We start from the raw sequence: 16,088 nt of genomic DNA on the forward strand, positions 1-16,088 counted from the left end.
CCTGTTTCTTTTTTTTTTTTATATGATCGCATTTGTCGCGATCCTTTTCCTATAATTACTATGAATGAAGTATTTCATTTGGAATTGTACTTACTTCATGTTCATTTGATCCCTTGCAATTTTACCTCCGAGCTTTAGCGGTCTCTCACGTTGATTAGGCAGAATTACTAGGAATATCGTTAGTCCTGAACCCTCCTACTGAAAGGAGGGACCCTCAGCCTTTCGAAGGGTAGGATCTCTAGGCCTTTGGACTCCCTGCTGAAAAGCAGGGCCTTTGTTGTTAACCTTGCACACATGAGACGAGAGAATTGGCCAATCCGATTCTAGTTGGGCCTTCTGATGCCCAACTTCAGAGAGAATTAGATCATGAAAAGTGGCTTCTCAAAGTTCGACGACCTCAATCCGATCTTAAGAATTGCCTCATTTTAGACTTCAGTTCGGCCTCCATCCAACTTTGGATGGGTCTTGATCCTTGCCTCAATTCATCATTGACCTTGACTTTGGCTTCGCTCATGAGAGTTTTGAGCCTTTAAGAGCCTGTTCGATTGCTTCCCCCCCAATTGTAGGCCTAGTCAAGATAGTTTGAGGTGTCATCTCCTATTAGGAGATGCTGGGGTAGCTTGATCAAATGTCTGGAGGTCCATACGGGGCTAAAGCCTGTGGGAGATGGCTTCGGCATTGCTCGAGCCCAGATCACCGACATTGCTTATGACCAGGCCGGCTGTCAGTTCTCAATGTTGTTCGGGGCTTGATTCACCAGTGGGTAGCCTCAGTCCCACTCGCGGATAAATACAAAGATGTGTGTGTAGGGAGATTTGGGGAGCTTCGGATTTCTTACTAGTAGCCTCATAGCTATTGAGGACCTATTTTATTGATAGAGGCTTAGGTGTTACTCAGAAGCAAGTAGTTCATCGAGCAGCTTCAGGACCGCCTAGAGTAGGTGCTTCGGCACCACCCAAGAGTGAGTTGGTCGGCGTTGTTCGGCACCATTGGAGGTTGGATACAAGGGAGGAGATCGGTGTTGTAAACTCCGATACCATCCATAGGAGGCCATCATAGTAGGCCTTGGAACTGCTTTCAACTGAACTTTCTAATTTTCATAATGCCCTCCTTGGAAGCATAGTTCCTATCCACCGCGCACCCCCTCATCCGTTTGTCCATTTGTGGATAATTACAATCTCACAAACATGTGAGTATTCAGACCAAGTTCTTCGGTGTTATGGAAAATGAATCAATGCCGTGAGAGGTGGTCGGCAATGTAGGATGCACGAAAGATGTGTGGGAAGCTCCTTCGGTCAGAATTGCGTGCCTCGGTTGGGTATACTAAAGGGGCAAGAGGTGTTTTGGCTTCATGGGCATGTCGGAGGGGGTTCAAGGCTATGGAGACCGTTCTCGGAGCTACCCAAAGCACAATGCGCACGTGGGGACTTTGTTCACAGTGGGGCGCATGGAAGTAGGTGGGATTAGATTATTGAAATCTAGGTCTAAGTGGGCTTTAGCCCCACCGCTGCTTTATTGATGCCCTCAATAGCCCCTCACATGAGTTCATGGCAGTAATAATTACAGATGGGGTGCATAGGCAATAGGTGGGACGTTGCCGTATCGTATATTCTTATTCGAAGGAAGGTTTTCAAGGCTCCATTGTTAGGTGTTCATCTCAGCCATTGGCCGTTGATGCGGATGGCTTTAGTGCCAACCGAGGAGGTGCACATGTGAAACTTGTATACTTTGATCTCTCTCCTCTATATAGAGTCCATACGGGAGGAAAATCCTAATCGGATGGTTGATGGTTCACACCTCGCAGTTTGAAAATTTATCCGCTCAGATATTGCAATGCGTTATCTGAGTCTGGATACTTTCTTTTTCTTCCCAAGCTGGGGCCTACCAAACTTGGAATCATATCTGATGTGAAAACTACGAGGCTACTCCATGTGGCCTTGGTGTTGGTATGGGATTTTGCGCATGCAAGAAGCAAGAGGCTGCTAGTCGACGGTTTCGGTGTTGTCCAAAGTTGGTATGTGAATACTTTCCTTCGATTTTGATATATTATTGCATCTCAAACTTAAATATGCTTAGATTTCACATCAGCAAAGTTTTCTGCACCCCCTCTCCACCAAAGAGTGGGGTCTTCGATTAGTGACCCAGCTGGCAATCTTCGACCCTTAAACAGTGAGTTCTCCTACTCCCCTACTAAAGAGTGGGGTCTTCGATCAGTAGGTTTTGGTTCTGCCTTCATAGGTATACTCCGGTCTACTCCGATGCAACTGGTATGGCCTCAGGTCTTCATCGAAGAGTGAGATCTCCGCTCCCCTACTATAAAGTAGAGTCTTCGGTCAGTGACTTTCGGCTTCCGTCTTCATGGGTATACTCCGATCAATTCCGACCCAGTTGGATGGCCTCGAATCCTCGCTGAAGAGTGAGGTCTTCTGCTCCCTTATTAGAAAGTAGAGTCTTCGGCTAATGGGTTTCAGCTTTCGCCTTCATAGGCATACTCTGACCTATTCTGATCCAGCTGGCATGGCCTCAGCTCCTCATTGAAGAGTGAGGTCATCTGCTCTCCTATTGAAAAGTGGGATCTTCAGTCAATGAATTTTGACTTTCGTCTTAATGGACGTACTCCAACCTACTCCGACCCAGTTGGTATAGCCTCGGATCCTCATTGAAGAGTGAGGTCTTTGCTCTCCTATTGAAAAGTGGGATCTTCGATCAGTGGATTTCAGCTTCTGCCTTCATGGACATACTTCGGCATACTTTAACCCAGCTGGTATGGCCTCGGCTCCTCACTGAAAAGTGAGATCTTCTACTTCTCTACTAGAAAGTAGGATCTTCAGCTAGTGGGTTTCGGCTTTCGACTTTATGGACATACTACGATCTATTCCGACCCAGCTGGCATGGCCTCAGATCCTCACTGAAGAGTGAGGTCTTCTGCTTTCCTACTAAAAAGTGGGATTTTCGGCAAGTGAATTTCAACTTCCGCCTTTGAGCATACTCTGACCTATTCCGACCTAGCTAGCATAGCCTCGGCTCCTCACTGAAGAGTGAGGTCTTCTGCTTTCTTATTGGAAAGTGAGGTCTTTGACTAGTAGATTTCGGCTTCCACCTTCATAGGTGTACTTCGGCCTACTCCGACCCAGCTGGCATGGCCTCGGCTCTTCACTGAAAAGTGAGGTCTTCTGCTCTCCTACTGGAAAGTGAGATCTTTGACTAGTGGGTTTCGGCTTCTGCCTTTATGGATGTACTCCGACCTACTTTGACCCGACTGACATGGCCTCGACTCCTCATTGAAGAGTGAGATCTTCTACTCTTTCAGAACTCATCGACATCGTTGCTCTACCGAAACTCGATGGTATCTTTGCTCTATCGAGGACCATCTTCAGTTTGAAACTCGATGGTATCTTTACTCTATCAAAAATTAATAATATCTTTGCTCTATCGAGACTCATCTTTGGCTCGGGACTATCGAGGCTCGTCTTAAGCTCGAAACTCGATGGCATCTTTGCTCTATCAAAACTTGATGGCATCTTTGCTCTATCGAGGTCTATCTTCAACTTGAGACTCAGCAGCATCTTTGCTCTATCGAAACTCAACGGCATCTTTGCTTTATCGAGGTCCATCTTCGACTCGGACTCGACGGTGTCTTTGCTCTACTGCAGGACTTGACGGTATCTTTATTCTACCGAAACTCAACGACATCTTTACTCTATCGAGACCCAAAGGATGTCGAAGGTTTCTGCTGCTGCACCTTAGAACTGGTCATGTCGAAGGATGTCGAGCCTCCCCTGTCCTGATAAGAAAGAGCAAAGAACCTTTATGTTAAATAAATAATAAAATATATATAGGTCCCGTCATGAAAGGATGGGTTCAAAAGAGACAGCATCGAGATCAATTGAAACCCCTACACAAGGGCCATCTAGAGGTCAAGGACTGGGAGTGGAGGCCAAGGATTGGTTGGATAAGAGTGGATCGGCAGCCGACACAAGGGCCAAGGTCGCCATGGGATTCACAAGCCGAGGTAGGGATCGAATGAGTGGCGGGAGCATGGGCACCCGTGGGAAAAATTTGGACACCTCAGAATATTTTGATATAGTCACTAGCGTGACATATGATTAGGAGTAAGGATCGATCAAAGATCCTTTTAGAAGAAGCTTGAACCACGATATCTCTTGGATCGATATTTGAAGTCCAAGAATTATCTCTGAAAGCTAACTTGGCTGAGGGTATCCCTTCCATGTCTTTCTTTTGTCTTGTTGTGATTCCCATGGGAGGATGGGAGAAGAGGAAGAAAGGCAATCAATGCCTCTGCTAGGTTCAAATGACCGGGGATGATTCTCGTAACATATGCATAGTAGACGATACACAATTGAAAATTAATGAAATACATTGGGCGGCGTGGCCAATAGAGACCTTTTAGTGCTGACGGTGGGCAAATCAGATTGATAATGTGCTGGGCCTCCAATCTCATCTTCGGCCCTGACAAAACTCCCCCCAACAAGTGATATAATAAAATGGTGAAAAATGCAGGATAGAGACCTAGGAACAAATTAAAGAAGTCAGAAAAGGCCTCCCATAAAAAACTAACAACTACTAGATCGGTTATCAAGGATCCTTGTGAGTGCCCAATACGAAATATCAACAACCATCGTACACCAGTTCAAAAAATCAGCACTCTCAAGCTTTTTTTTTTTTGTATGTACAAATGGACGGTCACACCATTCTAGTGTGAAAACAGCTCAAGAGATCAAGGTACAAAAGGTTCTGCAGAGTCGGAGGACAAACATCATCTTATCTCCAGACCCAATCGCCAGACTACTCCACCACGAAAGCCGCGACCCAGTCTGCAGCAGTAGTATTTGTCTCTCGGTAGATATGCCGTATTTGGACCATAGCAGCATAACGAAGAAAAGTCCAGACGCTTTGGATCCAAGTGATAATGATAGCAGAATCACCCTCCATCTATTCAAACCTATTCAAGCCTATCCAAACCTATTCAAATCACTCTCAAGCCTATTCAAACCACACATCCTCCATCTATTCAGACCACACATCAAAACCACCGCCGCTACATCCATTATCGCCTTTGGTTTTATGTCTCTTCCTTTGCAACTTTTTGTACTATGGTAGGCATGATTCAACATATCAGTTCTTTGGTTCTATTTTTAATGGTTTTTACCATATAGGTGTGATACTTGGTTCTTTATCTATGGGCTCGGTAGATTGTTTCAGTTTTTCTGTTCTAGCGGTAATTAGGAGCATAGCGTTCCCACAGTCAAACAATATTTTATGCTACTAGAATCTATTATTTTTTTTTTTGATAAAGTAGAAAGCTAAGATCAATATGACAACCTGCAAGAGAGATGGACCCAACAGCTTAGAGTCCAATATCAAAATCGGGTTTAGTCCATACAGGTGAAAAAAAATTAGGACATCTTATCAAAAAAAAGAAAAAAAAATAGGACATTAGCTCCAAACAAGTTTGTAATCTCTCTATTTTTTTGAAAGGGAGGTGGAGAGAAGGAGAACGGGATCCTCTGTGGTACTTAAAATGTACCACACGATGCTGTACACATATTGAGATGTCTATCTAAAAAAAAATAGTTATGTGATGTTTATCTAAATTATTCAAATATCTTTGAGATTTATTTATTTTTTTTTAATATTTTAATATGCGTGTGTAAGCACGTGCAGTTACTCATTTGTTGATGAATATCTTCGTAGTATGCAAGCATCTTACGATATTTTTTTTTTGAATATTATAGAGGATCTATTACTAGAGAGAGAAGTGGGATGTGTTTAGTCAACGTTACTCTTCTTTAGTTTCAGCTCTATTTTTTTTTCTATAAATAATCTCTCCTTAATAAATGCCGACCGGTGGTGCTCTCAGTATCCTTTTAATCTCACATAAAAAAAAAAAAGAAAAAAAGAAATCAATCATTGAGCTAATGAAGAGGAGAGTTACATGGATAAAGAGTTTCGTCAAGGAAGAGTAAAATATAAGGGGAGCCCACATAGTGACAGAAACAAAGGCGTAAGATTAGATTTTTAATAAGAATGAGGCGGAGTCTTTGATGGGACCCTGCAACTGCTTGCGCAGGGTAGAGAAGACTCGGTGAGAGCCGAAGACCACACGTACATTGCGGGGCTCCCCGTCTACCGATTAGAGGGCGTGCAGACCTCCTAAATGGCATTGAAAAGTCTTCATTGATTTACGTCAAAGCTTGTTTGCGGATGACCGTGCCAATGCTAGATGCATAGCTTATGACAATGACCCCCAAAATAAAATAAATCATTCTTATCCTATTCATATTGCGGAAATAAACGGTCATGCCTATCTCATTATGATGCTCTTGCATCAAAGCACAAGGATTGGGGCCAACTAAGAAAATAGAGCCACCACTAATTAAATAGTTGTTTTTGCGGAGGGGGTAAGGAGTACCCTGCCATTTCTGTCTCTCCACCTTCCCACTGTCTTGCACTCGGAGAAACAAAAGATGGCCATGATCGCGGATGCCTTTGTCTCCAAATTGTGTCAGGTTTTATTAACCTCCGCAATAGAAGAGGCCGCCAAGATCTTGGGTGTGCCCGACGAAATCAAGAAGCTCCACAGGAGGCTGAAGAGGATGCAAGATGTTCTCTCTGATGCAGAGGATCGACGCTTCGACAGCCAGGCCATCAATCGTTGGCTGAATGAGCTGCGAGATCTCATGTACGATGCAGAAGATATCATCGATGAATGCTGGATCGAGGGCGAGAAACATCTCAGCTCAAAGTCATCCTCATCTCCTCGTGTTGAGTCGGTACGTTGTTGCTTCCCTCCTATGGCTTGCTTGCACAAAGTTAGATTCCATCATGAGATTGCCAAAAGAATTAGAGATCTCAACCATAGGCTTGATGAACTTGCCAAGGACAAAGCTGAGCTCAATCTTACACCTGCTCCTCATCGTGACCGCTATAAGAGTACTAGAATAACATACGGGACATCCCCTGTTGTTGAGTCTGAAGTTGTGGGCGAGAATATTGAGACTGACACGAGGATTTTGGCTGACCTGTTGATTAAGAAACACAAAAGAAAAATTCTTATCTTTGCTATTGTTGGCATGGGTGGGATAGGCAAAACTACTCTTGCTCAGAAGATTTACAATGATGAGAAGCTTCGAGACAACTTCCACCAAATGCCACGGATTTGGTCGTGCGTGTCCCAAGATTTCTCCGAGTCTGATTTGCTTAGATCTATCATAAAACAAGCTGGAGGTGATCCTCGAAAGGATAAGGCGAAGGAAGTGCTCGAACCCATGCTTAGCGGAGTCCTCACGAACAAGAAGTTCTTTTTAGTCTTAGATGATGTTTGGGATGCACGAGTGTGGGATGAGCTGTTGAGAAATCCCTTACAGAGTGGTCTGAAAAATGGTAGAATTTTAATAACCACCAGACATGAAGACATTGCTAGACAGATGGGAGCAGTATACATTCACAGGGTGGAGAAGTTGTCTCGCGAGGATGGTTGGTCATTAATTTGCAAGATGGTGTTTGATGAAGAGGATGAACAAGATAAACATGACTTCAGTGATACAGGGATGAAAATTGTTGAGAAATGCGATGGGCTTCCGCTTGCTCTCAGGACTGTTGGAGGGGTTCTTCGAACCAAGGCAAAAAGGCCATTGGAATGGGAAAAGGTCCTTTCTAGCACAGCTTGGTCTTGTACGAAGCTTCCAGAAGGGGTGATGGGTGCTTTGTACTTGAGCTATCAGGATTTACCATCTCCTCTCAAGCAGGGCTTCACTTGCCTTTCCTTATTTCCTGAGGACTTCATAATTCATGAAGGTTTTTTCGTCAATAGTTGTATTGCAGAGGGCTCTGTAACATCTGAAGATGGTACTCCTTTGGAAGATGTGGCAAAAGGGCATTGGAAGGAGTTGGTGCAGAGGAACCTTCTACAGCCAGATCCTAATTGGTATGATAAATCAGCTTGCAGGATGCATGACCTCCTGCGATCTCTAGCTCAGCATATAGCACGGGATGAGTGCTTCGTCGGAGATGCAAGAGCTTTTGAAAACAAGATCATGGCCTCCCCATCATCAATAAAACTACGCCATTTATCGATTGTTGATGGAAACATAGAAACCATATCTGACTTGATAATGGAACAGACATCCTTGAGGACCCTGTCATTCTTCCGTTCTCCACGGTTTAACATGCTTCCAGAACATCTCTTTAGAGAGCTGCGGAGTTTAAGGGTCCTTAACTTGAGCGAAACAAACGTCGACAATCTACCAACTTCCTTGGGAGATCTTGTGCACCTAAGACGTCTTGATCTCCGTGGGACTTCAATAAGAGAGATCCCAGGGAGTATAGGGAATCTTAGAAATCTCCAATTCCTTATACTCCAGAATTGCAAATATTTGCGCAGCCTCCCCTGCAGTGTCCTCGGGTTAAACAATCTAAGGGTTCTAGACGTCAAGGGTGCACCACTTGATGGACTGCCCATGGGAATAGAAAGACTGCAACAACTACATACACTTTTGGGATTTGTGGTGAATGGTAGCGAGGGCTGCAGATCCGGAGTAGGAGGAGATGACAGGAAGCAGGAGCACAGGGGACATCAACACGGCAGCTTCTGCACCTTGGAAGGGTTGAAATCCCTCTCCCACCTCTACTATCTTAGCATACACAAGTTGGAGAGAGTATCAAACAGGAGTGAAGCAAGAGTTGCTGCACTTCAAGCCAAGCCCCATCTCTCAATTCTGCTTCTGCATTGCACCCTACCAACCAATTCTTCTAACGTACAGCAATCTCGTGCAAATGGTTACGAGGAGGAAGAAATCAAGAGAATAGGGGAGGTCTTCGAGGAGCTCCGCCCATCACCATGCCTTGAAGAGCTTGAAATCCATGGCTTCTTCGGCCGTGATTTTCCTAGCTGGATGGTAATTACACCCTCATCATCATTGCTGTGCAACCTGCGAAGGCTGGTTCTAAAGAATTGTGCTCTATGCCGGCAGCTTCCACCCTTGGGAATGCTACAACAACTAGATTACCTCCGGTTTATAGGTGCTTCTGCAGTCACGAGCGTTGGTCTTGAATTCTTCTTACTGGCAGGTGGCAGTTCCTCTTGCTTCTCCTCCTACTTCTCCAAACTAGAGACACTTGTATTTGATGACATGCCCAATTGGGAAGAATGGTGGTGGCGGTGGGAGGAGGAGGACAACCAGACAACATCGTTGCTACCTTCTCTCAAGGTATTGACCATTCGTGAATGTCCGAAGTTGAGGTCTCTACCAGAGAGCCTACTCTGTCGTGCCACTGCCCTGAAGAGATTAAACATCAAAGGTGCTCACGGCCTGAGAGAAATACAGAACCTCCACTCTCTTACAGGATTGCTCTTGATGGACAACTCAAGTTTGGAGAGAGTGTCGAACTTTCCAGCACTAAAAGACCTTTCCATTCATAATTGCGAGGAGTTGAAGGTTGTGGAAGGTGTGGATGCCATGGAGAACATAGAGCTCGATGATCGAGAAGATGAAAACTCTCTTCCAGAGTGGTTAGTAGCTGCTGGTGAACAACGACTTCGCTTCCCTTCGCTCCGCAAGTTGATTCTCAAAAACAAATTATATCATGCCGCCGCCCTTGAGGAACTACGAACTGGTCGGACATACAGCCAGAACATCAGTCGGAGACAACCGAGACCGCGGTGGGGAAACGAAGTATGCCTTCGTCATCAGAACAGCTGCTCTTCTGACAGGAGGTGTTGGTGAATAGCAACTCCCCTTCGCTCCACAAGTAGACTCTCTTCAACAATATCTGTTGCTGCCTGATTAGCCTCTGATCTGATGACACATCACCCATGTTGAAGCAGTCAGTCCTTTCTCCCTTTTTCTCCTTTTGTTCTCTTTCTGCAGTTGGTAATGGATCATAATGCCGTCTCCATTAATTTAATTTACATCTGCTTTAGCAAGCAAGAGATGCGAGATTACTTGCCAAGTTGGTGATACTCTTCATCATTCTCGTCCTTTCAGGTACATATTCTGATCAGATTACTCCGTGATACCAGTTTTTTTATTTATTTTCTTTTCCTGGCTTGGTCCATCTGGCCCTGTCTCTTGTTGTCTTAATATTGCTCAAACTGAAGTGCATAATGTATGATCAAAGGACGAATTTTTTAGCTGCCCCCAATAGGACGTTGTTTCATGATGTGATCTTAATTTTCTTCTTTTCTTCCTCAAAGAGTTTGATATCTCGATACGGGTATCTCTCGTCTTCAACAACGACGACGAGTAACAGCACTAATTGTGAGCTGTAAAAAGCAATTTGAAAGGTAAATAAGCTATCAGACCCACAGTTACTTAAGTCTCAGGGGGGGAAAAATAGCTTAATTAGTCATGTGGGACGGTGAAAAGTTGGTAATAATTTATTCTCAAAATCAAAAGGTTGCTTGGTGAAAAACATCCCTCCACCCTTTGATTTTTTTCTGATGCGAAATTTACTGATATAAAGATATTCTATCATCTTGTTTGGTTTTATTCCCTTCCTTTTGCATTTGTATCGTCTATAGCAGGCCCAACAGATAAGCTGAAGTCCTTTCTTCCAGAGGCTTTTCTCCAACTGCATTCGGAGCTGTGATTTTAGCGGGGTCTTGGAACAAGCAATTACCCATCTATGGTACTAATTTTGAAAGCCGCTGGCTGCAAACATGCATTAATCAACAATTATGAGTTGAGATTTCTCGATGGTACCCATTCGTAATATCAAGAGACTAAACCTCTTTCTTGTTCTGGTGCAGAGAAAGGATTGATGACCACAAGGCGATTGTGTTCCAGATTTCATTATTTCACCTGCTTAGACCGAAGAAGTCAGCATCACGGACCTAACCTCATGAGATCAGTGCATCTTGTCCGGGATCTAGGACATCATCAGCCACCATAATTGGGGGTATAGACAATGGAAAGATGTGAATGAAAGTATGGAGTCTGTGAACTAGTACATTATCAAACTCTGGAACAATTTTGCGCACCATATTTTTTAGGATTTGATTGCAGAAATCATGTCCGACATACAGCGACCATATCGGGAGGGACAAGGATGGGAAGGAATTTTTTTTTTTTTTTTTTTTGTGTGTGTGCATTTGGATGCATGAATAGATGTATTCATGGATGTATTAACCAACTTTTATACTTCGATGCGAGAGCATGTAACAGGAAAATTCTCCCAGTTCCTTCAAGCATTCCAAAATATTTCTTTATAGCAAATTAGTACTCGAAAACATGAGATCATGCTTATATATGCAACAAAATTGTGATATAGAAAACATGTGGTATGTCTATGATCTATAGAAAAATTCAGTTGATGCATCCACCAATGTCACCATATGAAAAACATTTAGACCCAATAATTGGACTGTTATTCATTTGGTGATGCTGTTCTTTCAGTGATGGACTCTGTGGCTCGGGATACCAAATTCGATGGGTTAGGCCAGGTTAAATGTAGTCTCGAGCTTGCTCCAGGTTACTATGATCCATGCTTAATCCTGCCCATAATCAATCAACATTTTGTGGCCCAAGCTCAGCATAATGAATGAAGAGTGAAATCGATGTTGATCCTAGTTAACTTTTAGACTCCTCGTTTCAGTAACTGATCAAAGACTCCTTGTTTCGGTAACTGATCATGTCTTCGCCCAATGAGCTCAATCAGAAATTACTACCCCAAAAGTATATATGATTAACACGCAAAAGTTTGTGATCCAAGAGCAGCCCAACCAATGAAGATACAAACCCAACATGCAAACTGTGGTTCCACACTCTGTCCAAGATAGGATCTGGACACCACATGGGACGAGCAATCCCAAGTACCTTGACAGCTTAAATACTGGGAGGGGCTATTCCCCACTCATTTGCTTATTATCTGAGTCTCTTCATTAAATACTTGCCAAAATTCTGTTATTATAGGCTTAGTCTTTTCATCTTCTATTTCTCAGTGTAAACAGAACAAAATCGATTTATAGCCAACTCAACGATTGCTGCATAGCCTTTGGATCAGCTTATAGTATATCGGCTCCCATCCCAATATTCTTCATGGAAAGACACCCGATCATAATCAATGGTGAGTGATATAAACTATGCCCTCTTAAGTACATGAGTTGGAGACGAGTAACTTAAGCTGTTTCGAAAATATCTAAGATATACTCTGTAACAGCCCAGCCCACAGGGCTCTTGGGCCTTGCAAAACTTGAAGAGCTCAAAACAGGCCCGACGGGAGGAGGAGGAAGACTCCTAACCAGAGTCTTCTTCCTCTCCGACTCCGGCAAAATCAGATCGATAGAGTCCGATTAGGGGTAGAAAATCACCTCTATAAAATTCTCTTTCTCTCTTCTAAAGCTAGCCATGACGAACACCAGATTTCTTCTTTTATTTTTCTCGAATTTTTTCGTTGAAGCCGCGGATGTTCTCATCGTGTTCATCTCAAATACTCGTCGGAGACCTCACCGGAGTCGGAGGTAAACCCGTCTTCTCCTTCCTCTCTTCCTTCCTCTCTTTTTCACGGCTTCGTGCACCCTCTCCGGCCTTCGGGATCGTCGGAAAATCTATGAACAAGATGACCCCTATTTTGCTCTGTTCGGCCGGGCCATATTCCTCTCTTTTTCGGCCACCGGCACCGCCGGTTGCGGCGTCCCATCCCCGAAACCGGACCCTCATCTCTCTCTCTTCCTTCCCTGAAAGTCTTGGCCGCCGGTGACCGGCCAATGACCGAAAAATAAAAAGAATAGGGACGGTCTCCTATTTTTCGAAAACTCTTCAGCTTGCTGGCCGAACCTCGCCGTCGGCCGGCTTTGCTCTGTCACCGTCGTGTGATGCCGTCCATCTCGTCGGAGCCGTGCCACCGAGGGAGACCTCACGGTCTTTCCATGTTTCGGCCCAAGGGAGGCCGCGGGAAGAAAAGAAGAAGGAAGAAGAAGAAAAGAAAAAGAAGAAGAAAGGAAAAGAAAAAGAAAAAGAAAAAGAAAAGGAAAAAGAGAAAAAGGGAAAGAAAAAAAAAAGAAAACAAAAAAAGAAGAAGAAGAGAGAGAATTTTCCTCTCCCTCCTTTCTCTCTCTTTCCTCTCTCTGCTCTCTACCTTCTCTCTCCAGTATCTCTCTCTAGATTCTCTCCCTATTTTCTCTCTCTAGACTTTTTCTCTCTCTTTATGAATTTTGTCTCTCTAGAGTCTTTCTCTCTCTCTGATTTCATCACAGACCCTAGGATAAATTTGAAATAAAAATATGATGATTTGAGATTGCTCTAAAATTCATGCGGTAGATCTGATCCCAGTCCAATCCTATTCGAAATTTGTAACACTTGATTCATATTGAGTCATCCTGATAGGACCTCTGATGATCTCGATCATGAGTGCCTCATCGGAAGGATGCGAATGTTTCTCTCTCCACTTTCTCTCTCTACTTTCTCTCTCTAGAATTTTCTCTCTCTTCATGGATTTTGTCTCTCTAAAAGTCTTATGGATCAGTGGAGGATCCAGATACTTAGGTAAATCCTAATTTTGGTTAATCCTAAGAGAGATCCTCGATCTGTGTTATTAGGATCGATTATCAGTAATTTTCTCCATATATTATTTTTATATTGATCAGGGTCATGAAGAGATGATTGTCTGCATATGATATCGAGTAAAATATTTTGTTAAAAAAATTCATAAATCAAAGAAGAACATTAATTTCTGTGCTTGGATCAGTCACCGATAAAGGTAAGAATCCCTGTACATGATCACTATTATATATATGCTATTTTACTGTTGGTCTTGCATCGTTGGTTTTGCATCGTCGGATTTGAGATCGATGAATTTATTATACCTGAGATACTGTTATTTGATTTTGAGCATGAGTATGTTATGTCAATATATATGTATCAGAGATTGATGGCATGATTATATGGATATGACATATCTGAATTGATCATAATGCAAGTCAGAATTGATTTGATGAAATCAACACATAATGATTAAATAAAAAGAAAGAGATATATGGTATGGACTAGTCTTGTCATGTGGAACAGCCCGCCAGGAGCTTATGCCTGGGACAGCCCCCACTGGCTTACAGGTGGATCAGCCGGCCAGGAGCTCATGCCTGGGACAGCCCGCCAGGAGCTTATGCCTGGAACAGCCTCTCACGGGCTTTGGTACGTGGGACAGCCGGCCAGGAGCTCATCTTGGGACAGTCTTGAAAGACTTTTTAAGTGGATTCGATCCGGATGGTGACTGAGGTATAGACTTGGATAGTCCAGAACCAGAAAGAAAATGTTAAAAATCATGTGATTATGAAAGGAGAAATGAAAGATAAGACATGAAATAATTGTTGAATAAAAGGGGTTTCACCTATTAACATATGATGATGCATCTATTTTAACAAGACAGAAAATTTATGGATGTTTGCATTATTCTGGACATTGAACATGAGATTTTATATTTTATTGCTTATTCTTATTTTCAGACTATATTACTATATCAGTGTGATATGGGAATTCTTACTGGGCTGTAAAGCTCACACCTTTTCATCTTTCCTTTCTTTTCAGAGATACATGATGTTTATGATTGACTATAGCTTGGATTTACGGATGAGCAGATGGATAGATAGAGTGTCATAGCACCTGATCAGAAAATTGAAAAAATTTAAATTATAATTATGCAAGGTTTTATAAATTATTATTGAAATAAATTATTATGGATGTTAAGGTTGTAACGATTTAATTTGGCCTTGTATATTCTTTAGGGCTTGCTCTAAAGAGTGTGCGGCCATCACGTATCCGATCTGGATGTTGGATTCAGGGCGTGACATACTCCAACTGTAAGAACGAAGTAGAAATGCTAACACATCTTTGTAGTTTGCTTTGTGAGAGAGTTGATTCTTGGCAAGATACTTCCTTTCGAGGAAATAACAAGATACTTACATCAGGTTTCAAAAGTGCCCCAAATGGCTGCAATAGATGCAACATTGCCTGTCCATCAAATGACCTGCTTTCTTTTCAGGAAATAGAACAAATCCTTACTTGGCAAACGTATGCACTATAAGAAAATGGAAGAAATTTATTGAACATGATAAGTAAATAGAACGTCCATTATTTTCGTAAACTAAAGGAAGAAAATGCAGCACATGTGCCAAAATATCAGATCGAGGAGTATTTATTTGTTCCATGTGTCACGCTCCGAACCCAACACTCGGATCGGATACGTGATGGCTGCACACTCCTTAGAGCAAGTCCTAAAGAATATGCAAGGCCAAATTAAATCACTACAACCTTAACATCCATAACAATTAATTTCAACAATAATTCGTAAAATCTTGCATAATTACAATTTAAACTTCTTCAATTCTCTAATCAAATACTATGACACTCTATTTATCCTTCTGCTCACCCGTAAATCCAAGCCATAGCCAATCATGAACGTCCTGTAACTCTGAGAAGAAAAGAAAGATGAAGGGGTGTGAGCTTTACTGTCCAGTAAGAATTTCCATATCACACCAATATAATAATATAATCTGAAAATAAAGATAAGCAATAACATATAAAAGTCGATGTTCACTGTCCAGAATACTGCAAATATTTATAGATTATCTGTTTTATCAAAAGAGATGCATCATCATATGTTAAATAAGTGAAACAATTTTATTCAACGATTGTTTCATATCTTATCTTTCTATTTTCTTCTATTATCACATCATCTTTAATCCTTTCTTTTTGGCTTTAGGCTTTGGCTTTGGCTTTGGCTTTGGACTACCAGAATCATGCGACGATCTTTTATTCGGATCGATTTCTGTGATCTTCCTCGGATCGAAATATTCATGATCTTTCTCGGATCAAAGTGGCCATGATCTTTCTCGGATCAAATCATTCATGATCTTTCTCGGATCAGATTTTTCATGATCTTTCTCGGATCATATTCTTCCACACATAAGCCTGTGGGGGCTGTCACAGGCATAAGCTCCTGGCAAGTTATTCCACATGACAAGGCCAGTCCAAACCATATTTTTCTTTCTTTTCATTTTCATGAAATTAAAATATTTGACTTTATTAATCAATTCAAATTTTGCAGTGTAATAAATATGTCATACCCATATA

At 42.4% G+C, this 16,088-nt stretch overlaps 1 protein-coding gene across 9 annotated transcripts; it reads left to right on the forward strand.

The window, feature by feature from the left end:
- The first annotated feature begins 6,301 nt into the window (after window positions 1-6,301).
- Window positions 6,302-11,220, forward strand: LOC105039963 (putative disease resistance protein RGA3). 9 transcript variants are annotated; one of them, XM_073250625.1, is made up of 5 exons: window positions 6,302-9,846; window positions 9,944-10,007; window positions 10,217-10,306; window positions 10,544-10,650; window positions 10,772-11,220. In XM_073250625.1, exon 1 carries the CDS (start codon window positions 6,489-6,491, stop codon window positions 9,744-9,746), a length of 3,258 nt encoding a protein of 1,085 aa, XP_073106726.1. In that variant the 5' UTR covers window positions 6,302-6,488; the 3' UTR covers window positions 9,747-9,846; window positions 9,944-10,007; window positions 10,217-10,306; window positions 10,544-10,650; window positions 10,772-11,220. The 9 variants fall into 9 exon arrangements, with proteins under 9 accessions (XP_073106726.1, XP_073106727.1, XP_073106723.1 ...); XM_073250626.1 differs by having other exon boundaries at window positions 10,547-10,650; XM_073250622.1 differs by having other exon boundaries at window positions 10,217-10,650.
- Window positions 11,221-16,088: the final 4,868 nt, after the last annotated feature.

Source organism: Elaeis guineensis, chromosome 1, assembly GCF_000442705.2.
Source record: "Elaeis guineensis isolate ETL-2024a chromosome 1, EG11, whole genome shotgun sequence".
Classification (NCBI taxonomy): Eukaryota; Viridiplantae; Streptophyta; class Magnoliopsida; order Arecales; family Arecaceae; genus Elaeis; species Elaeis guineensis.